Here is a 24,440-nt window from a genome sequence, read left to right on the forward strand (position 1 = left end):
CAGCTAGAGGATGGGGGATGGGGACTCTGAATTTAGGGAGGGGAAGACAAGCTCTAGAGGATGGATTCAGGGTCTCCGTGTCTCCTGGAGCAAGGTAGTTGGGAGGTGGGGTGGAGGTAAAGTCTCCAGGGTCCCTATCTCCTCTAGGTGTGAGGCTCAGTCGGAGGCTTTCCAATCTCCATAGGGCAGTGGGTTGGGTAGCCTCTGTGGGCTCACTCACTGTGTAGCCGGGGGGACAAAGGCAGTGACCACTTTCTGCCTGACAGGTGCCTCCATGGAGGCAAAGGCAATGTTCCCGACAGCCAGGCCCATGGGTGCCCGGGGGACAGCTCTCGTTGCAGTGCAGGCCGGCCCATCCCGGCCTGCAGGAGCACTCGCCGCTCATGGGATGGCAACTGTGAACAGAGCAAGGCCCACCAAGCGTCCTCCAGGAGGTCCGGCTGAGGAAGCAGCCAGGGAGCCCAGCCCAAGCCTCTTCAGGTGGCAAAGGGGGCCAGCCCAAAGTCAGGGAAGCAGGGAGACCTCCGGGGGGGGGGGGGTGTGATGGGGCGGGGTGTGTGTGTCTGTCAGGAAACAGGGGTCTCCTCCCTTCTTTCTTCCCTCCTTCACTCACTCCCTCTAGTGCTTCCCCCCACCCCCACCCCAGGCCTGCCCCGCTCCTGCCTCACCTGAGGCTATGCTCTGCGTGACAGGCGCAGGTGGCCTCACAAGTGAGGCCGTAGCTCCCATCGGGGCAGAGGCGGTCGGTACAGCGATCCCCAGTGAAGCCGCCCTCGCACAGGCATGCCCCGTCCACTGAGTAGCAGCGAGCCCCCGGGGCGCAGTCGCACGTCCCTGCACAATCTTGGCCGAATCGATCAACTGGGCATTCCTCCCGGCACCTGGGCATCCAGCTCAGTGAGGCCAGTCCTCCCATACCCTGCCTCAGCCATGTCCCCATCTCCCCTGGCCTCAACAAGGCGGCCACCAACCCCTACGCCAGGGACCCCAGACCCCATCCGCTTCGAATTTACCTGTCTCCGGTGTATCCTGGAGCACAGAGACAGTGCCCCAGGATGGGGTCGCATTGGCCACCGTTATGACAGCGGCACTCTTGGGTGCAACCCCTTCCATAGCGACCTTCAGGGCATGGCAGGGAACAAATGGCGCCCTGAGAAGAGTGGGGTAGAGGGCATCATAAAAGTCCCCAGAAATTTCCAGTCTCCCAGTGTTAGGAGAAACCCTATGAAATCCATTTATTTATTTGGGCAACCAACCAACATTTATGATATGCCTCTTGTCACCAAGGAGTATTAGGGCCCCCACTGTCTCCATTGTTATTTCCCAGAAACTGCACTATCTCTGCCAAAAAAAACCCTCCTCCCAGCACACTTCCACAGGAACCTCTCCTTGACCCCAATATCCCCACTGCCCCCCACTAGTAATGCACCCCCCACTGCTAGCCTCCAGAAGCCTCCTCCAACATTATGACTGGCCTTCCCCAGAGTCTGCCAGTCCTCTCCCTACCATCCTTCTTACCATCCAGCCCGGAGGACAGGTGCAGTTCTGGTCAGAGTTGTAGATACCCCCATTTTGGCAGGGATGGCTACTGGGGCAGGAGAAGTTGACTGCGTCCAGATGGCAGGGTGTCTCACAACTGTAAAGGTAGATAAGTCCAAGGTTGGTCAGCCTGCACTAGCTGTTCTAGTATGGAACAGATATTTTGAAATATCAATGAATAAGACAGCATGAATAGAAATGTTGCTGTTTCATACTTCCATTGCTAAGACCATTAGCAGTGGAGATTCAATTAAATTCAGCTAACATTTGCTGAGAGGGAATGGAGGGATAGGAACTTAGGAGAGGGTTTCTTAATTTCTTAAACAGAAGATTCCAAATTAATTAGATAATAAATGATAAAAGTTCAACACACACACATCTCTGCACAACTACAGAATAAGGGAAATATAGTTATAAATAGCTCATGGGGGAAAATAGCAAAGGATTTTTGGCAAACAATATGACCCAGAAATGTGGTATGAAAATATCCAGAAAGAGGGAGGTAAAAGTCATAATAGACTGTCCAGGTTAGACCACATCTAAATTCATGTTAAATTCCATTCTAGTAACCATATTTTAAGGGAAAGTTTAACAACTGTAACATTATATTGGCCAGATTGGTGGGAGGATGGGAAGCCATGTCAGAGGATGAACAACTGAAGGAAATGCCAAAGTTTAGCTAGGAGTAAACATTAGGGAACACTATTGCTGCCTTCAAGAATGTGAAATCTGCCATGTGAATGACCTGAGCAAAGCAAAAGAAGAATGGGTAGAGTTTCCAGAGAGACATATTTTGGCTCAAAATAATAAGAGCTGCCTAGAATGGAATGGACTGGTTAGTGAGTTACTCAAGATATTGAACCACTTAATAGAAAACAGATGATGAACATGAATGCCTTGAAAAGTTAAAAGTCTTGGACAAATGGGAGAAGCTGCAGGTGAGCTTTTTGACTCTAGAGTTGAAAGTGGTCTTAGACCTCATCAGTGTTACATCTGAAATTTTGGCATTGAGTAAGAAAGTGGATCAAGCAAGGAGTTGGTTAAGTTAGTTTACAGGTTCATAGGCTTAAAAATGTAGAACTAGAAGGGACCTGAGAAATTATTAAGTCCATTTCCAATCATTTTATAGACAGGGAAATAGGCTCAGAGGTTAAATGAATTTCCCAAGGGTAGAAAGGCAGTAAAATAGCAGAGCTGAGATTCACACCCTGGTAAGCTGAATCTATATCCAATGCCCAAGCCACTGACCAACAAAGCCTCTTATGGAACTCCCAGGAAGATAAATCTTTGCTTTGGGACATTGGAGGTATCTCCCTGTGGAGCCCATGGGCTTGTCGATTTATCAGCTATGGACATAATCCTGGGAATCCAAGGCTAGGACATGGACTTGTCCCTTACCTCCATAAGAAGATGGCTACTTTGTTGAAAATTTAAGGACAACTTCTGATTAAATTGTTAGGGACTGGGGTTGCCCCCCCCCAAAAAAAAGAGCTTCTTAAATCCCTTCTAACTCTCACTACTCTGGTTCTGTACATGTCTTTATGGGGATACTTGTACATTGCCTTTGTGTAAATGTCCATGTGAGTAGCTGTGTCCCTAGGTTTAATGTCTCACCTCCCAAGCTGCTTACCTGGGCCCAGTACTATTGGCAGGGCAGTGACAGGCTCCTGTCTGGAAGTCACAGGGAGCTCCATGGCAATGGCACTGGGCCAGGCAGGCAGGGCCATAGAAACCAGGTGGGCAGGGCTGGAAGCACTGGGGAGGCTGGAAGCCAGGAGGGCAGACACAAGCTCCTGTCTTGGGTTCACAAGTGCTGTTGTTGCCACAGTCACAGGAATTTTCACAGTTTTTGCCCCACATGTGCAGAGAGCAAGCTAGGGAGCCAGGAAAGAAAGGTAGAATCAAAGGCACAGTCAGTCTTTGGGGGATCATACTCACCTGACCCCAGTGGGGCTGGTTACTCCTCATCCTTGTCCTGGCCTGGGTTTCTACTTCTTTCCTATAATTTCTCCATTTCTTTTTCTTTTCTCTCTGTCTCTTCCTTTGTCTCTGCCTCTTTGGGGCTCTTTCCCTCCCTCCCTCTTCTCCCTTTCCCCCCTATCCCTCCCTCACTACACCCCCTCTCTCCTCTTTATTTTCTTTCTAATCCTTAGAGTTGCCCAACCCTACTTTAGGTCCCATTCTCAATTCTCAGATTTTCCTCACAATCCTTATACATCACCCTTTTCCTCCACCTCCTGAAGCTCCCTGGGCTTCTTCCATGAAAGAGGGGGATTTGGGGAGTATATGGCCAAGAGAGGGCATAACTGGTGATACTCACAGGAAGAACAGTCATCTCCCCTCCATCCATTCTCACATTGGCATTGATCTGGAGCAACACAACGGCCATGGACACACTCCTGAGAACATAGGGCTGAGGTGACAAGGGAGAGAGAATAATAATGAAGTGGACAGATTTGCCCCTTGTTCCTTCCTCAAAGGTACCAAAGTCCAGCCCCATCTCAAGCTACCTCAAAGGATCAGAATAGCCCATTTCTATATTGCTTTCCTCATGATAACCTGGGACAAATGTTAGGCAAACATCTTTATCCCCATTTAACAAGTGAAAGAAATGAGCATCAGAGAAAGTAATGTGTTTTTTACAAAGATACTCAGCCAGTATATGTCAGAGAATAAGAAGAAAGGAAGCCTCCTGACTCTTGAGACCTGGGTCATTTTTACTACTGCCACTCAAGAACTGTCAGTCTTGGGCTTAGACAGCTGCAGCAACTCAGGGTGAGAATTTAGAAAGGCTCCATGATTTTAATCTCCTCAGTCATCCCCTAACTCCCCAAGCAGAGGTCTAGAGAACACCTTGCTAAGACTTTAGGGCAGGAAGTACCTTCTTTAGGATCTAGTTTAGGGGGTGGTTGATGTTGTTCAAGCTGGCTTTGGTAAAAAAATGGAAAGACTGGAGTAAAAGAAAGGTGAAGCTGGAGATAGGGCAGGCAGGGATCTTTGGAGAGGCTGAGGAAAAGGGAGCGAGGGAACTGAGGGAAAGGATACAAAAAATGAGAAAGCCTGAGAAAGAAAAGATGAGGACATATAAAGAGAGGCATATATATATATATAAACAAATAGGAAGTAAGATATAGAGAGGGAAGACACAGGGCCAGGAGGGCTTCCAGACTCCCCAGTGCTTCTAGCCCTGCCCACATATTCCTATACCTTACTTCCTATTTGTTTTATTCCAGAACAAAGATGGAAAGACAATAATAACAGTCGATAAGTGTAAATTTTGTAAAGCACTTTCCTCACAATGACCCTGGGAGGTGAATAGTACAAGTAATATTCCCATTTTGAACATGGGAAAATGAAGTTTCAGAGAGGCTGAACTTCAGCATCACTGTGACAGAAGCAAGAGTCAAGATCTGGTCCTAGGACAGTAGAGGAGCGAGACAGAAACAGACAGACTGAGATTAAGAAGCAAGTAGGCGAGATAGATAAAATGCAGGCAGAGAGGAAAGAAGAGAAATAGATAAAAAGAAAAGTGGAAGGAAGGAGGGAGAAAGAAGGTTGGGAGAGACAGGGGTGGAGGAGAGAAAGGAAGGAGGAAAGCAAGGAGAGGAGAGAGAGAAATGAGGGAAGGAAGGAAAGAAGGAGAGAAGGAAGAAAGAAAGGAAGGAAGAAAAGGAGGAAGGAAGAAAGGAAGAAAGGAGAAGAGAGGAAGAGATAGGTGGCCAAGGAAAATAAGAGGAATCTAGAAAGAAGGCTGGAGATACAAAGGCACACATACTTTTGCCAGGAAAGACAGTGGGGCTTAAGGTCAACAAGTTAAGTCCCATTGAAGAGCTGGGGCTAAAAAATTTGCTCACATTCTGTTAAGTCAATGTTTCCCTGTTGCCTTGAACCTCCCACCTCTCTGGCCCATTTTATGCTAACTCAGCACATCCAGGGATGGTGAGGGGCCAGATGGGATAGGCAGGGCCAAGTTTCTGGAGTGTGTAGGAGGGGATAAGGTCTGACTGGACTCACGAACACAAGTTTTGCTGCTCTCATAGTAGCCTGGGCAGCACCGCAGACGCCTCCGGTGATTCACCTTCACTGCCTGGCGATAGGCTATGCGGTATACAATCCTAGGAGTTGGAGGAAGAGAGTGAGGAGAGGGTGATGACCAGCTCTTCCATGCATCCACAAAGTTTGTAGTAAGAGAAAATTCATTTAAACTGCAATAAGAGAAACTGGGATTTGACTTGAAGGAGGACTTCCTAACTGATCTGAGGTTACAAAAAGGGAAATGAAATCCTCTCTCTCTTGGGCTAATTGGAAACCAGGAGATTTGCACTCTCTATTTCCTAATACCAGAATCATGGATTGAAACAATCTCACAGTTGGGCCACACATTCATAGACAGATCTTCTTCTTCCATAAGACAGGCTGGGAACAGTGTTTTCTGAAGGCAGACAGCTTGAAGATATGACTAGTAAGGTGCAAGTATTACATTTGGGGTAAAAACAAACAAAACAATACAAGGACAGGATGGAGAGGAAGATGACTAACTAATTGTTCGTGTGATAAAGATCTAATAGTTTTAATGAACTGTAAGTTCCATATGTTGAAAAGTTGTATGGATTAAGAATCAGAGAACCAAAGTTTGAATCTGATCTTTTCCACTTATTTGTGAGTCCTTGGGCAAGTCACTTCCCTGGGCCTCAGTTTCTTCATCTGAAAAATGGGCAGGGGATTAGAATAGATCAATGGATGAAACAACAAAAATTTCTTAAGTGCCTATTACATGCCAGTCATTAGGCAAGGTATAAGATCCCTTTCAGTCCTGAAGTTATAGCACCATGATTCAGATCTATGTATTGAGCCCCAATCTCTCTCTTTTGTTCACCAACTGAGTGCTAGACTTCTCTCCCAGATATCCTCTGCTGTGATCTCAAAATTGGCATGTTCAAAAGAGAATTCAATGTCTTTCCTTTCTACCTGCTCTCTCTTCCCCATTTCTGTCAAGTGTAATATCATTCTGACCACCCAGTATTCCAAACTCAGGAATCTTGACTCTTCCCTCTTCCTCATTGCAAGACTTGTCCAGTAGATCTCCCTGACATTTTTCTCATTCAACCCCTCTTGTTCATGCAATCATCACTTTGATTCAGGTCCCCAGTGCCTCTTGCATGAACCATTAAGATAACCCTTAAGTCTCTCCACCTCTTCAATCTATCCACACAGTTGCCAAATTAATTCTCCTAAATCATAATTATGATCATTCCACTCAATCTCAAAAGATTTCAATAGTTACCTAATATCTATACAACAAAATATAAATTCCTCAGTTTGCTATTTAAAACACCTCATAACAGGAAAACCTGGAAAAGATTGGTATGACTTGATGCAAAGTGAATGAGAAGAACCAGTAAAATATTGTATACAGCATCAGCAAAATTATGTGATGATCAACTATGAATGACTGCTCTTCTCAGCATCATAAAAGAACTAAACAAGTACAAAGGACTCAAGATGGAAAATGTCATCCACATCCAAATAAAGAATTGCTGGACTCTGAATATAGATCAAAGAATCTTTTTCACTTTATTTTTTCATGTTTTTTTTCCTTTTTGATCTGCTTCTTTCACAACTGTGACTAATATGGAAATATATTATATATAATTGTACATATATAACCTATATAAAATTGTATCCTATTTTAGGAAGGGGGAAGGAAGGAAGGAAGGGGGAAGAAGAATTTGAAAATCAAATTTCTATGTAAATGTTTTTAAATATACAAAATTCCTCACAATCTGACTCTAACCTATCTTTCTAGACCTATTTCACTAGTCTTCTTTAAGATCTATACACTTCAGCTAATATTTTCCTTGAATTTGACATTCCATCTCCTTCCACAAGGCCTTTGTATAGGGCTGTCTCCCATGCCTGGAATGCTTTTCCTCTTCTCTTCATCTTAGAATTATCAGTTTCCTTCACTATTTCATTCTTGAAGTCTTCCTTTATACACTGTACTTAAGGTTGCTCTTTCCTTCCTCAAATTATCTTGCTTTATGTGTTATATCTTCTAATAGAAAGTAAATTTATTGAGAATGGAACTATTTTTTAGTTTTGTCTCTGTACCCCATTAGGACTGATACCATCTTAACAGGAAAGGGATAGGCACTGAGACTTCATTGACAGAAGGGAAATCCCTAGAGGAAACCCTATACCAAGTCCCTGCTTTATAACTTAGTATCTTGGAGTATTGTCTGGGGCACTTAGAGCATTGTCTGGGGCATCACTTTCCTGGTTATTCAACAAACCAGTATGTGTCTGAGACAGGACTTTAAAGCTAGGACTTCCTCTGATGAGACCAGCTCTCTGTCTATTATGTTAAGTTTCAACTAGCCTTACACATTAATAAGTATTTAAATGCTTATTGAATTCAATTGATCATAGCAACAGAACTTGAAGTAATAGTATTTAAAGGCAGGAAAGGAGATATTAGCAGACATTGGTTTTACAGGGCTACAGCCCAGAAAGCAGGCTGTGAGCTTGGCATAACAACAATCCTTTGCACTCTGGATGATCTCACCCTTTGAATGATTTCACCCTCTGGCATCAGCAACCAGGTATTCTTTGCACTTGGACAAGCACCTGCTGTATCTGTATTCTGAACATGAATCAAACTTGAAACACTGTTACTGTTAACCCTCATTATCAGGGCTATAGCTTACTGTCCAACCATCGTTATAAGTATGTAGATCTCCTTAGACTCCTGGGGCCCGACCAGGGGGCCCTCGCTTGAAAGTTGTTTTCCTCAATCAGAAATTAATTAATCTTCTATTTGATTCCTGACTCTTCTACTTCAAGGTGGGTTTTGGTCTGGTTGACATAGATTTTAGTTCCTACCAATTAGAGCTATCCAAAAATAGAATAGCTTGCATTGGGTGGTAGTAACTTAGCCCACTCCTCGAATGCTTTTAAACAATAGATGCCATTAGGTGGGGCAGTAGTACAAAAGATTTTTACTTAGGTATGAGTTGGACTAGATCAGGGTTTTCTTAATCTTTTTGTCTGTCATGGACCTCTTTGGCCAGCTGGTGAAGTCTATGCACCTCTTCTCAGAATCATGATTTCAAAGAATTGAAAAAAAAAAAGTTCAATTTCAGTTTGAGGTTAGTAAAAACAAAAAAGCATACAATTTATTTTCTCCCATCCAAGTTCATAGACACCTCTGAAAAGCATCTATGAACCCCAAGTTAAGAACCCTTTTTAAAGAGGATCTCAAAGCACCTTCTCTGCATAATTTTCCTTGCTCAAAAGAGAGGGTTGGTGAATTAGAGTGACTCACTGGATAAAGCGCTGCATCTGTAGTATTAGAAGACCTGAGTTCAAATCCAGACTCAAACATTGACTAGATGTGTGACCCTGGGCAAGTTACTCAATTCTGTTTGCCTCAGTTTCCTCATCTGAAAGATAAACTGGAGGAGAAAATGATAAACCACTCCAGTATCTCTGCCAAGAAAACCCCAGAATCATGAAGAGTTAGATAACAACTGAAAAATGGCAACAAAATGATTACTGATTAAGTGATAGAAGCCAGAGCATAGCTGATGCCTAGAAATCCAGCCTTCCATCCTGGACCCCCAGAGGCTTTCTCCTGGAAGGTTGATTGATTGAGGGAAGTACTTACTTTGGTTGAGGACAGGAATGATCAGGACCCCAAGGTTGGTTGCAGGGTTCAGTGGGGAACTGAGTGTAGGGATGAGAGTAGGATTCCTTCATTGTAGTGGTGAAACTAGGGTGGAAGAAAACATAATCAACCTGGCACAGCACCCCCTAATCAAAGCATCAGAAGACCCAGTCATGAGTCTTAGTTCTGTCAGTAACTCTGGTGTATGACCTTAACAAATCACTTCATCCCATTCCCCAAACTTGGCTTCAGTCCCTTTATCTTTAAATGTATTTATTGCATTCCCTAAGTAGATTCCCTTGGCTGGATTTAAAGTAGGGATTGGACTGTGAGTTAAGGCAGTGTGTCCTTTGGGTTATATTTAGGGAATTTTCCCCAAGTTTAGAAATGTTTAAAGCTACCCTAACATCTGAAATAATTGCTCCGTATTTGGATTAGTTCTATCATGAACATCAGAAATAGTTATCTAATCTGAGAGATAAGAAAAGGATAAATGAATCTTTCTCTGTGTATATGTATCTATTTGAAAATTAAGAGAACTTCATTCCCTATTCCTTAATTTCAGAATTATAGATTCAAAGAATTTCATAGTTGAATGGGGTACTTGGCAAGGGAAAGGGGTGATAATCTAATGTTTTAGATACCTCCCCCCAACATCTGGAAAACTTACGGTAGTTTCCCCTCAAAATACTCATATGGAACTATTCTCTTGATATCTGGACTCCACCCTCTCCTTCCTTTGTCCTACCCTCCAAACACATCTGGAATCCATAAACCAGGCCCAGGTCAAACTTGCAGTCCCATCTCATACTTGGCCCTTTGGAGCTAAACTCTGCTCCTATGATCCTTTTTCTCTTTCCTCTTTTCTATCTCTCTTCCTTTCATTCTTCCTATCACTTATCCCCTTTCCTGCTATGGCTCCAACTGGGTTATGACAATTCTTAACAAATCACCCAGTACTTGACCCAATGACAGTGAGGCAAGGGTAGTATGAAAGAGACAGGAATCTTTATGGAGATGGAACAGAGACAGGAATGGTGCCAAGGCAGAGACAAATTGAGAGATAGAGAGACAGTATAAAAAGAAAGATATAGGTAATAATGATGACATATTGGATAAAGAGAGATTTAGGAGAGAGTTAAATATAGACTCTGAGAGACAGGTAAAGAAATAGATTGAGACAGACAGAAATGAGGATAAGGAAAGGTCAGAGACAGATGGGAACAGAGATAAAGCTTGAGAGAAGAAAGAGATAATAATGGAAAAAGACAGGATCCAAGATAGAAGCAGAATAGAAATGAGGACAGAAAAACAAAGAAGAGAAAGAATAGTTATGGAAGGATCTGTAAAGGGAAGGGGTGAAAAAACCAGGAAGGGGCTTTGGAATTGATAATGGTCTGGATTCATCAGGTGTCTTCTTTTCTCACCTTTCCCAGTGGCTGCAGACATTGGGATCATTAGGGTTGAGAGTGCTGCCCAGTTCCAACAGGAGGAGAAAGAGAACAGTCAGGAGTAACAGTGTCCTGGACAGCATGGGGCCACCTGAGCGTCTGGAAAATTCACTGTTCGACCTTGGATAAGTCACTTAAATCCTCTAGACTTCAATTTCCTCATCTGTAAAGTGGGAATAATAATATACAGATTAAAAGCAAAGTCACATATGTATTAATTTTCACCGTTATCATCACATAAAAAAACAGACTAAGGGACTGGGGATAACTAAGGAGAAAAAAAGTTTGGAGGAAGAAAGAAGATGGTCCCTGACTTCAATTATTTTTAGGGTTGTTTTTTTGTCCCAGAGCACTGAGTTAAGAGCAACAAAGGGAAGTTGCAGAAAGGAAGTTTTAGGCTTACAGTAAGAAAGAGGTTCCTTATTATAATAAACTCCCCATTATTGGTCATATTTAAAAAGTGGCTGGCTCATTCACTTGTTGGAATTCATTGTAGCAAGAATGCATATATTGAACAGGGAATTAGGTTGGGGATTGTAAAGCTTCCCACCCATCTAAGATTCTAGGAGTCTATGATCTTTAATTATTAGAGAAGAGTAGTTCCCCTGGTTCAAGTTCCAGTTTTGAAAATTATTAGCTTTGTGATTTTGAAAAAGTCATTTCTCCTTTGGGGGACTTAGTTTCCTTATCTGTATAATGAAGGAGTTGAATTAAATGATCTTTAAGATCTTTGTCAGCTCTAAATCCTATGATCTCTCTTACCCCTTCCCTAAACTATACACCCTCAAAAGGAGCTCAGTCATCTGGCCCTTTAGCTTCATCCACTTGGGATCTGGTCCCTGACATTTATCCTTCCTAAATGTCTCTCCATCTCTCATTTCCCACTGAACAATCATGAATAGAATAACTGGCAAAGCTGAAATTTGAACTTAAGGGAAACTCTCCTCTCCTCTAAGGCTTAAGCACTTAAAAATAGCAACTTTCCATAATCCCCTTCCCCCAACACACACACACACACACACACACACTCACGCAGTTTCACCCCACACCCAGGCGTGGGAAGAGAATCAGGACCCCCCCCCCCCCAGATAAGGTCAGTGTCTCAGGAGAACAGCTCTGAGCTAAGAAGGGGATCAGTTTAATGAGCTGCTCGTCGACCCATAGCCCTCTACCCCCGGCCTGGGTTTCAGATTCTGTTCAGTGTTGATATAACTCCTTTTTCCCTCCAAGGCAGACACATCTGCTTGTAATTTTTTTTCTGGGAAGAAAGTGAGGTCCCACTTTTAAGCAGCTTATCCCCAATGAGCATCTCTGGAATTCTGGATGCCCTGATCTCAAAACCCTTCATCCCCACTCTCACATCTCTCCCTGGATTATCAAGGCCCTCTCCCCATCTCTAAGATGGGTTACCCTCTCCTCTTCCTTCTTCAGATAGCTAACTATGGTGGATAGAACACTGGACCTAGAATCAAAAAGAACTGATTTCAAATATAGCCTCAGATATTTATTTACTGGCTATGTGACCCTAGGCAAATCACTTAACCTCTATGTGCCTCACTTTGCTCATCTGTCAAATGAGGATAAGAATAGCAACTATCTCTATGGGTTGTTGGAGGAGTAAATGAGATAATAATTATAAAGTGTATAGCATAGTGTCTGATACATAGTGAATGCCAAATGAATTGATGATGATGATGATGAAAAAGAAGAAGATGATGATGATGATGATAATGATGGAGCTGGTGATGATGGTGGAATTTAACTTCAGACACTTACTAACTGGGATCCTGGCCAAATTATTTGATTTCTGTCTGCCTCAGTTCCTCATCAGTAAATATGGAGTTAATAATAACAATTATCTTCCAGGATTTTTGTGAGGGTCAAATGAACTATTTGTAGAACACTTTCTAGACCTTAAAGCATTATATAAATACTTGCCATTATTGTGATTCCTTGGGGTCTTCTGAGAAGAGAAGGTGATCTCTCCCTAATGCAGATTCATTTGGGTGTCTTCTACCCACTTTGGGTAGTGTCTTATGAGATGCTCATGGGAGTATCTCATTTCTTCCAGGATGGTGGGAATGAAAGTCTCCTCCTCCTACTTTTTCCTCAATCTTTTGTTCCAGAGATATGGGTATAAATTCCAGTTCTGCCCAGTGTAGATATGGCCTCTCTTTGGGCCTTAAATTCCCAATATTTAAAATGATGGGGTTGACTGACCAGATGGAATCTAAGGTCCCTTTCTAGTCTAACAAGCTATGAATCACCATGCCCTGTTAACTTTGTCTCCTATGCATGCTCTGCTCCCTCCTGGTTGCAGGGGCTTAGTCTCTTTCTCTCTGTCTCTCTGTCTCTCTCTGAATGTCTTTTTTCTTTCTCTCTCTTTTCCTTTCTTTCTTCCTTTCTCATTGTGTCTCCCTCTTTCCCTTTCTCTCTCTGTCTCTTCCTCAGTCTTTCTCTCACTATGTGACTCTGTCTTTCCCCTCTCTCCCCTTCTCTCTCTGTCTCTTCCTCTCTCTCTCTCCCTTGTACCCTTTCTCTCTGTCTCTCTGACTCTGTCTCTCTCTTCCTATCTTTCTTCTTCTCTTGCCTTTCTCTGTCTGTCTCTCTCTTACCATTTCTCTGTCTCTTCTTCTGTCTCTCTGTATCTTCCATACCCTTTCTCTCTCTCTGTCTCCCTCTGTCTCTGTCTCCCACTGTCTCTCTTTCTATCTCTATCTCTTTCTCTGTCTCTCTATCTCTGTTTCTCTGTCTCTCTGTGTCTCTGTCTCTCCCAGTGATGTGATGGCCAGTCTTAGCATGGGAAGCTTCAACCTTGACTGGGGCTAGAGTGTAGAAGCAGGGGGAGGCTGACAGAAACCCTGTGGCCCGGGGCCAACAGAACTCACAAAAGCTGCCGGGGGGGGGGGGGGGCAAGGGGGCAAGGGGGAGGGGGTCATGATGCCTGGAAGAGCAACACAGGATACAGAACCTGAAAACAGGAAACATAGCCCAGAGAGGATGTGTGTCAGGGGGAAGAGAGCAGCAGCAGCAGCAGCAGCAGAGACAGGACACTCTGCCATGAGGTACTGAGCCCCTGGACCCCTCCTGCTGGGTTCTGCTTACCTCTTCCTATAGCCAGGTAATAGGCTAAGGAGATCTGGGGAGACAGTTCAAGTCCCTGAGGATTTGAGAGAAAGAAACAAGGTCCAGGAAGCTGGGTTCAAATTCAGATGCTACTAGCAGTGTGAGCTCAAGCAAGTCATTCAAGGAGAGGAGGCTCATCTATAAAATAAGGATAGCCAGATCTTTTGTCCATTAGTGGGAGGAAAATAATGTCTATATGTAAACTATCTTTGGGGATTAGGAATTAGATTGGGATTTCACTGGTATAATGAAAACTCCCTTTCCCAATGCAGGTCAATACGTCCATTGTGATTCATCATCCTAGAGAGTTGTTGGGACAGAAGTTAAGTGACATCCTCAAGGTCATACAGCCAGTATGTATCAGAGACAGAACTTGAGCCCAATCTTCCTGGCTCTGGGGTCTGCTGTCTTTCTACTATATCTCTTGAGCTATCATTAGTACATATTAATAATATAAAATAGTATGTATTAATAATAACTATCTATATACTACCTGTACCTGGAACAATGATGAGGAATAAGGTTTTGTCTCCAGGAACTAAATTTATGGTGCAGGGGAGGATACCTCACTTTCTGAGGGCCAAGGGTCAGGATTAAGCTACATTCAGGGCATAGCAGCTTTGTGGTCTTTTCTCTTGTTCTCTTTTCTCTTTGTCCAGAAGATCTGAGAAAATCTTTGAAGCCCCTGCTATAGTTGACAGCACCTGCCCACCTCTCTCTCTCTCTCTCTTTCTGTCTCTCTTTTAATGCTTCTTATCACTCCCTGCCTTTTTCTTTTTCTAATTCTCTCTCTGTCTCTTTCTCCAATTCTCTCCTCAGAGCTCCCATCCCAGAGCAGCTGCTGAGTTTGTTTTGAAAATTCCCAGGGCAGGAAACTGGCTAGGCCTCCATCCACTCCTTTCCTAGGCCCCTGGGGCCTTTGGGTCAGGCCAGTGCTGGGCCAAGACCAGGGCCATACAAAGGAATTTTGTGCTAATGGGGCCCTAGAAATAGTTATGGGATAAATAAAAATGTGCTGTAATAGAAGCAAGGGACCCAAATGGAGTCATGCTCCCTAATATTCTAGAGCAGTTCTATTCCTGACTTTTCTACCTCCTACCTCCTATCCAGGTCACCTCCAAGCCTCACAGGAATAATTCGATCTAAGCCTTGGGTAAAAGGAGAGGTCAGTGAGTAGGTGGGGCAGCTGGGCTGTAGTGGAAGTTTGGGAAGTCAGCACTCAGTTCAGACAACTTTTATTGAATGAGTGGTTAAGTGATTGAATGTACAGAATGAGTGAATAAGTATATGAGCCAATGAATGAACAACCAAGGAGAAAAGACTAGGAAGTGGAGACGGGTCAATGTCAAGGCCTTAAGGAAATGTGGAATAGTGAGAAAGACCACTGACCTGAGCTCTGCTAAGGCAAGATGGGTTGAGGACAGAATGGTTGATCTGGTTTTATAACAGTATGTTTAAGAGCAAGTCACTTAAACTCTCAAAACCTCTGCTTCCTCATCCAGAGGCAGCTGAGTAGCTCAATGGATAGAGTGTTACATCTAGAGGCAGGAAGACTTGAGTTCAACTATAGACTTTGATCCTTACTAGTATGTGACCCTGGGCAAGTCAATTAACTTCTACCTGCCTCACTTTTCTCAACTGTAAAATGGAAAACATAATTGCATCTACCTCCTAGGGTTGCCATAAAGTTCAAATGAGGTTTTTGGAAAGTTCTTAGCCATTATGTGCCTGACATAATAGATGATTGATACAATCTAATTCCCTTCCCTTCCCCCATCTATTAAATGATATTAATATCTGTGGAACCTACCCACCTACTAGAACTGTTGAAAGACTCAAATGAGATAATGTATGTAAAGTGCTTCACAAATCTGAAAGTATGCATAAATGCCTATCAACCTCTTATTTCTAGTGTTCTCACCTGGAAAATAGGGATAATAATTATGTAGCCTGTCTGGGCCTCCATTTCCATACTGATAAAATTCCATAGTTAAACTATATAAACTTTCAAGTTCTCACTGCCTCTAATTTCAATGGTCCTCTGTCAATTATCTCCTATTCTGTCAATAACTTGTTTGCATATCCTTTGTTCTTGAAAACCATGACATCATAGAGGTGATACCACTCTTGATGTGAATTGGATTTGAGTGGGGTGGGATAGGATGCTGTTCTAAATTACCAACCTCACTTTCTCCTCCAGGGCCATCTGGGTCAGTGACCAGATTTAGATCAGGATGACTGGATATGGTCCTGGATGAAAGAAGGCAATCAGGGTTAAGTGACTTGCCCAAGATCACTTATTATTTAGGGTACTAAGTGCTTTGAGTTTATCTCAAACAGACCTGGAAGTAGGTGTGATTATTATTCCCTATTTTTCAATGAGGAAATTGAGGCAAAGAGAAGTTAAGTGATTTGCCTAGAAATGAATAAGATTGGAATTGAACTCAGATTTATCTGACTGAAGACCCAAAGCTCTACCCATACTGAATCCTCACAGCAAGAAGAGATGAAAAGAATGTGAGATGGTGAGTGACTGGTTGCATGTGGGCAAAGTAGAATGATTGGTAATATGTATCATTGAGATAAAGAGGACTCATATAATCAGAATGAGGTATTAGGAAGCTTTAGAATTCATCTTAGAATTACTAGGTTTGGGGGATATCTAGATCGAAAGATTTAAGCCTCAGACCAAACAACTTCTGTCTGAAGCCTTTCCACATACTTGCTTCTAGTGCCTTCCCTTTCAAAATCACCATGAATCTAGCATGTGTGTGTGTGATATATACATTTATATGCACGACCTGATTGTGAGCTCCTTAAGGGTAGGAATTATTTTTCACTCTTATCTTTTTATCCCCAAGACTTAGCATAGATAGCCCCTAGAACATAGTAGGTAATACATAAAGGCTTATTAATTGATTGGTTGTTTGATAATCCAAAAAGAAGTCTAGATAATGAAATTTAGAGAAAACTGACTTTATATGAAATCATTACAATTCTCAGGGTTATAAAGGATGACTTGAACAAGAGAGATTTCCATGGGAAAGGAGAGGAGGGTCTGGATGGGAGAGATATTTTAGAAGTAGCAATGATGAGATTTGAAAGTATTAGATATGGGGGCCTGGCAGAAATCAAGGCAAACTGTGACTGTGAAGCTTTGGACATGGGACACTAGTAAAATGGTGATACCATTCATAGAAATTAAGAAGTTAGAGAAAAAGGCAGGATTAGAGGAAAAAATTAAATTCAATTTTAGCCATGTTGAAGATGTCACCATCCTCTTTCTGGACATCTCCAATTATGGGTCTAGTAGATATGTGACTCCCTACATTTGATTTAAACATAGTAGGTACATAATAAATAATGCTAGATTAGATTGGTAAGATATTGAGGGAGTGAACTATTAAACAGGCAGCTGGAAATCCTGGAATGGAATTCTGGGAAAAAGTTGAGAATGGTGTTACTGAATAAAGACTTATCTACTCAGAAATGATATTTAAAGCCAAGAGATAGATGAGATTTTTCAAGGTAGAAAATATAGAAAGAGAAAATAATCCAAGATAAAATGTACATTCATGCATTCATGCCAAATTTAACTCATAGTATCATCTTTTTTACAGCTGGAAGGGGTCCTGGGTATTTGAAGTCTATTGAATGGCAGGGACCAAAGAATCATTAATGAATTGTTGACTTGGAAGGAGGTCTCTTGTGTATGTCCAATGCTATTTAAAATATTTATCAATGATTTGAATAGAGTAATAGAGAGCAGCCTTATCAGATGGTCAAAAGATAAAAACTAAAAAAGGTAGATGACTCACAGCATGATTCAAATAAATATTTTAGAGGCTGTAACATTGGACAAAAACTTAACATTGCAATGAATAGGAATAAATGTAATGTGTATTTGGGTTGAATACAAGATGGTGGAGTCTTGGCTAAACAAGTGATTCATTTGAAAAAGAATCTCCACTAGTATCACTAGTGTGATATGACATCTGGAAAGCTTGGATTTGACCTTGAATTTAATTAAGAGAAGCATAGTATCTAGGTCGAGGGAGATGAAAATCTCAGAGCACTCTCTGTCCTACTAAGTCTACATCCTGAGGATTATTTTTAGTTCTGAGTACTATGTGTCAGGAAGAACACTAAGTTAGATAATGTACAAAAATTGAAAGATGAAAGGTTTGAGATCATGTCGCATGAGAACTGATTGAAGGAACTAGAAAAATTTAACTTTCAGAAGAGGGGGAATGGAACAAATTTACATGGCAAGAGATATGCTGTGTTTTTATAAATATTATCACATTTGATCCTCAGAGCAAGTAGGGTGGTAGTGGTATTATTATTCTCATTTTACAATTGAGAAAATTGTGGCTGACAAAGGTTAAATGACTTACGCAGAGTCACACAGCTAATAAAGCATGACTAATGTGCCTCCTATCTACTACTTACCATATGCCCCTTTCCCGGATCCTTACCCACAATAAGAATTGTCTCCTTGCAGTCTCAATCCCACCATTATATCTCCACCCAAATTAAATCAGTTCAGTCTCATCAGTATTCTCCTCATCTCCAGTTTGTTGAGCCCCGAAGAAACATTTACACTGGTGTTTTTTTTTCATTCAGTCAACCTTTAGTCTTTTAACTCAATTATTTATTCATTCCTTCATCTACTAGAGTTCATTCATTCAAAAAATGTGAGCCTGTTAAAGGACCCTTTATGTAGGTTAACTCTCAGGTTAAGAAACTGTCCCCATATAAGAGGAAAGTAGATAGATCTTAGGCTTAGTGGATAGATAATTAGCCTTGAAGTTAAATATATTCTGCTTTACACAATCAATAACCCTATGACTCTTATTCTTTGTCTGCCTCTATCTCCTTATCTGTAAAATGAGGAGTGTGGAGGAGACCAATCCTAGGTTCATATACTCAGAGCTGAAAAGGAAACTCAGAGGTCATCGAAGTCCTGTGATGGGGGTTAAATTTGCTAGTCTCTGGATTTCCTTCCAGCTCCAAGTCTCTGATCCCACGAGAGGAATGCTCCACTCTTCTCCTCTTTGACAACTGGAAACCTAGACTGATGGACCCATATCTCAGCATCCTGGCATCCTAATTTGGTAGAAATTTCGCTGGACTTGGTCATCAGTTCAAGTGCTGACTTAACCATTTTTATAGCTGGAAGAAATCTCAGGGATCATTTAGTCTAACCTTTGCCTAAATAATAAATTCTGCCTAGATGACCTTGACAAATGGCAGATCTGAAATGATCAGTTCTTCTAGGTAGATTGCTCCACATTTGTTTTGCCTGGTTTTGCTTAGTCTAAACCTGTGATTTCATCAGTGGAAGAAGCTACTGGTATGTAAACTCCTTTCCTTTGTAATTTCCTTGAGACAATTTAATTGAGACAATGCCTAGGATTACAATGGATTAAGGGACTTCTCCATTATCAGTTGGAATGTCAGAGCCAATTTTGGAATTAGGAAGACATAGATGAATCAGGTCTCCCTAATTCCAAAATTGGCTTTCTATACCATCTAGCCTCTCTCCTCTGGTTCATGGAATGAAAGGATCATAGGCTTAGAATGCAAAGATAGCCCATTTCATTGGTGCCTTTGTTACAGTTGTGATCCTTGGGGCATTTTTTTTTCCTGTGGAGCAAAAATCCTCCTCCCTATAATTTCCACTTGTTAATTCTAGTTCTATGCTGTGGGATCGAGTAGAACAAGTCTAATCCTTCTTCCATGTGACTTATCTCAATCTTTTAAGAAATTATAAATTCATTGGTGTGCTATCTTTCTCTGAAAAAATTAATTATAGTCCTTCTATGCCTTCATATAGATATTCAGCTGACTCAAATGGTAGAACGATGGGCCTTGAGTCAGAGAGATGAGTTCAAATTCAGTCTCAGTTACTTCCTAAATGTGTGATTCTGAGCAAGTCACTTAATACATATCTATCTCAGTTTTCTCAGCTGTAAAATGGAAATCATCACCTACCTAGGGTTGTAGTGAGGATTACATGAAATAATATGTGTAAACCTGCATAGCATTGTGTCTGTCACATAGTAGGTGCTTATTTTCTTTCCCTTACTTTTCACTGGTTGCTGTAACCTAAAAAAAAAAAACTAGTTCTGGTCAGCACTGTATTTTCTTCTCTCTACTTTGCGGGACAAGCTTACTACATTGTAATTATACAAGATTTAACTTAATTCTTTTCTTTCAGTTTACATTGTAGTCAATGTATATATTGTTTTCCTGATTCTTATTCTACTTTGCATCAGTTTGTATAATTTTCCAATTGATATAGTTTAAGATTATGTTAGCTCTTTTGGTTTCCATGTCACATCATTCATCCATATTGAATATTTAGATCAGTATAGGTCTTTCTCACATGTACTGACTTTCTATCCACATGTCTCCATCCTATATTCAAGAAATTGATTTTTTTGAACCTAACTATAGGACTTTACAATTATCCTTATTAGAATCCAAATTCTAACTTCAACCTACTTGTTTCAACCTACTACATCTTTTCGGATAACAGTTCTATTACTCACACCAAAACTTTATCTATTAGAGTTGATAAATATATTATCTTTGCCTTCATTCAATCATTAATCAAAATCTTGATGAGAGCAAAGTCATAGGTGGTGCTCCACTAACTAGGGAGCCTTACCTTTATTAGCTATGTGCACTTAGGAAAATCACTTTCCTAATCAGTTTTTCCATTTTTGAAATGTTCCATGACCTGGTCCAAATCTATCTTTCCAGCTTTGTTGACCATTACTCCCCATCCCATACTTTGTTATCTGGCCAAACTGGTCTTCTTCCATCTCCAAATGCATTCCTGGAATGCATTTCTCCCCACCTTTTCCTCTTAGACTCCCTCTCTTCCTTCAAACTAGGTCTTGAATCTTTCTATATGAAGTCTGGCACATAGTAGGCATTTAATAAAGACTTGTTTCCTTCCTTCCCAATCTCCTTCACTCCTAGTGCTCTCTCTCATATGCAAGTTGAAAAATGGTCCTTATGATGTCATTGGTCTTCTTCAAGAATGAAAGATAAATAGCAATAATCTCATATTTAATAATTATATTAATTCCCTTCATATTTAATTTGTTAGTTCCTTGGGAGCAAGTTTTACTTCATTCATTGAATTTGCACCCCCAGCATTTAAATGATTGGAACATAATAGATATTTATGAGCTTGATTAAACTGCATATCTCTAATGTTCATTTCAGTTCCAAGATGTGTAACTATGTCCTCCAAGTTCTAACATTTTCTAGTTTTAGGAAGTCTAGAGTCTCAGTCAATGTCTTTATTTATAGAAACATTTGAGGAGAAAAGGGGGGTTATAAGGACCTATAGCTCAAACCCAGACTGCCCTTTATGAGACTGTCTTTATCTTTCCAATATAAAAAATAACTTTCAACTTATGTAGGTTTGCAAAGTCCTTGTGATGAGACCCTACCCTTTTTGAGACCCCACCTTACTCTCTTTGAGTTGTTTTTTCTAACCTCCCCCTATTTAGCACCATCTGTTCTTAGGTCTGCCTAAGACTCCTCCTAATGTCAGAATTCCAACTGCACCCTAACTACATCCTTAATGGACTTAAACACCTGCTAAGAACATTTTGTTTACTTCTCTCTCTGTAAGAAATCGTCCCTAACTCCTCAGTGCTAGAGACCCTCCTTGCCTAGCCCGTTGTGTTGCAGTGATCAATAAAGCCTGCTTGCCTGGGAGACAGTGTGAGTCAGTGACTTCTTTCCCAGATATTTCTCCATGAACCTGCAACAATTGCTTCATAAAATTTGTGAAAGACTGAGGTCTCTCACAAGAATGTAAGTTCTTTGAAGGCAGGGATTGTTTTGCTCTGAGCTCTATCCTCAATACTTATCACTGTGCTTAGAACATAAGTGTTTGCTGTTTGTGCAAACACTTTCATTTCCATTCTGCAAATGAGGAGTGATTTCTACAAGGTTACAAAGTTAATAAGTGTCAGAATCTGAATTTGAACCCTTTCTCCAAACTCTTCTCCTCCTCTACTACCCTCAGTCTTCTAACTAGAAACATTGTTCTGACCACTAGGCTGCTTTCCAAAATTTTTATTGTTTAGTCATTTCATGTTTGACTCTTTGTGACCCCATTTGGGATTTTCTTGGCAAAGATACTGGAGTGGTTTGCCATTTCCTTCTCCATACCTATTTACATCTCTTTTTACTTATCCTCCTCACTGCGCCAGATCCCCCAAGGTAGGAGGCTCTAAACCTAATTCCCTCTTAGCCTCAATTTCAAGCACTAAAATGAAAGGACCTGGTTAGACTCTTGCTATGCTAGCCTAGATGAGGAAGGGAAATCCTCCTTCTCTTAGATTAATCTTCACCTTCTAGAGTTAAAGAAGATCACTTTAGTGGGGCAATGAAGAAACAATGAAAAGCAAGGGTCAAAAGCAAGGGACAATAGTACTCAGTCAAAATGTCAGTCAATATGTCAAACCCAGTCTCTGAAGTGTGACATAGGTACTTCCTGGTACCTCAAAACTTAAATCAGAAATGAGGCATCATGGTCAAAAGCAATGATTTTAGAATGAGAGAATTGGAAGACCTAGTTTTCCAAAGTTGACCTTTTAAATCTGGATTCAGACACTTCCTAGCTGTGTGCTCTTGGGCAAATCACTTGACCCCTGCTTATTTCAGGTCCTCATCTGTAAAATGAGGACACACCAGAGAAGGAAATGGCAAACCAGTTCAGTATCTTTGTCAAGAGAACCCCATGGACAAAGTTCATGAGGTCCTGTAGATCTGACACAACTAACAACAATGATACTTCCTGTTGAGAAAGTCTCTTCACCTGTGAGTCTCAATTTTATCATCTTTTTTGGGGGGTTGTTGTTTTTTTTTTTGCAGGGCAAATGGGGTTAAGTGGCTTGCCCAAGGCCACACAGCCAGTTTTATCATCTTTAAAATGAGAAGTTTATTTTTATTTTTTTAGGTTTTTTTTTTTTTGGCAAGGCAATGGGGTTAAGTGGCTTGCCCAAGGCCACACAGCTAAGTAATTATTAAGTGTCTGAGTCAGATTTGAACTCAGGTCCTCCTGACTCCAGGGCTGGTACTCTATCCACTGAGACATCTAACTACCCCGAGAAGTTTATTCTTGATAGCCTCTAAACCCTTTACAAGTCAAAATCATATGTTCTCCCCTATTTTAATAAGAGAGGGGGGAAATACAGGAATTATATCAGTGGCCCCTCCCCAGGGGCATTATAATATAAGTGATTTAGGTGTCTAAGGCAGAGGTGGGAGTGGATCATTTAAAAAAGATAAGATTGTTAAATTTCCAGTTTGAGAAGTTGCACTTCAGAAACCAGCAAAAGCTTCAAGTCAGGCCTTGTTTTATTGCTTTGTTGATTTTCTAGACTTTGGAATGTTAATAATTCAGTTGAAATTTTAAAGAGTGTCATGTTTACATTTTCCCCCCAGAGATCAGACTATTTACGCATGTACCAGGACAACCCTGATCTAAGGGCATCATGAGAAGCATCATAGAGCAGAAAGAAGAGCCCCGCTGGATTCGGAAGACATAAGCTTCAACTTTTGAAACAAGGGAACAGTATAAACTAGGCCCCCAAGATTCCTGGTCCTTAAGTGAAGTGGGCACCTTGTATGAGGGATTATGGTAATGTTGCTTCCCCAGGACACCAGGGTGGGGAAAGGAGTGTACACAAACTGATTTGCTTCCCAGGCTACTAGCCATGGGCTGCGTGGGAGCAAGGGGGGGGGGGAGAAGGGGAGGCCATAAGAGAGAGCAGTGTGTGGTCCTAAAACTCTGGCTGGCAGGATGTTCTGAGGAAAGGTGTGGCCCACAGTTCAATCCCTGGTGGCCAGCCTCACCTCCTGGTGCTCTTTCCACTACATAGAGAATGGGGATAAGGATGCAGGCACCATTCCTATCCCCTGTTATCATCGGCACCTTTGTCTGCTTAGCTGGCCTGGGGTTCCTTGGGTGTCACATATTCCTTCCCTTAAATAGGAGGGTACCCAGGCACCTCTCTTTTCCAAATGAATGCCTTCACCCTGTACACCCACCAGAATGTTCCTATCCATCAGAACACTTCTACTAAGCTGCCTTTGTCACCTTAGGCCAGTCACTTAATGTCTCTGAGTCTCAGTATTAAGTAAAGAAAGGGTTAGGTTAAACTAACCTAAGCTGTTTATTTAAAAAAAAAATCTTTTTGAATCTTAATTTTATTGATATCTTTTGTTTTACATCCCTTTCATTTCTGAACATACTGGCGCCCCTCATTTCCAAATTTCTCTCCATCTTCCCCTACCCAGGGAGCCATTCCTTGCAACAAAAATTGAAAAGAAAAAAAAAAGCAATTCAACAAAGCCAACTAACACATAACCCAGGCAAGAGGCACAATATTCTACACGTAGGTCTGAACTTACAAGCTCTTTTGATCTTCCTGAGGGGTCTGGATCCCAGAAAAAAAGAAAATCCCTGCACCTCTCCCCCTTTTTCCTCAATCCCTACCCCTCCTCCAGCCCCCCTCACTTCCAAGTACTCAGAGATAGAACCCAGAAGTCCAAGAGGCTTGGACTTTGGCACCTAGACCCTTTTTCAACATAGGCTCAAGGCCAAGGAAATCAGAAGCAAT

The 24,440-nt window shown here is 41.6% G+C and overlaps 1 protein-coding gene and 1 long non-coding RNA gene across 2 annotated transcripts in view; one reads left to right on the forward strand and one right to left on the reverse strand.

Annotated features, from left to right (window-relative positions):
- The window catches only part of PEAR1 (platelet endothelial aggregation receptor 1), a 41,920-nt gene that overhangs the window by 9,174 nt on the left and 8,306 nt on the right, over positions 1-24,440 (reverse strand). Inside the window, exons 2-10 of the mRNA XM_074223177.1 lie at positions 10,633-10,819; positions 9,206-9,310; positions 5,554-5,654; positions 3,860-3,952; positions 3,170-3,413; positions 1,519-1,636; positions 1,014-1,150; positions 669-881; positions 221-395 (exon numbers count right to left, since the gene is read on the reverse strand). Coding sequence (XP_074079278.1) covers positions 221-395; positions 669-881; positions 1,014-1,150; positions 1,519-1,636; positions 3,170-3,413; positions 3,860-3,952; positions 5,554-5,654; positions 9,206-9,310; positions 10,633-10,739 — 1,293 coding nt within the window. The 5' untranslated portion in view covers positions 10,740-10,819. The remainder of the gene's footprint in view (positions 1-220; positions 396-668; positions 882-1,013; positions 1,151-1,518; positions 1,637-3,169; positions 3,414-3,859; positions 3,953-5,553; positions 5,655-9,205; positions 9,311-10,632; positions 10,820-24,440) is intronic.
- LOC141513410 (uncharacterized) lies at positions 13,607-23,516 on the forward strand. The gene is made up of 3 exons (XR_012475789.1): positions 13,607-13,721; positions 14,055-14,135; positions 23,263-23,516. It is a non-coding gene; the product is annotated as an uncharacterized LOC141513410 (long non-coding RNA).

This window comes from Macrotis lagotis, chromosome 2 (assembly GCF_037893015.1).
Source record: "Macrotis lagotis isolate mMagLag1 chromosome 2, bilby.v1.9.chrom.fasta, whole genome shotgun sequence".
NCBI lineage: Eukaryota > Metazoa > Chordata > Mammalia > Peramelemorphia > Peramelidae > Macrotis > Macrotis lagotis.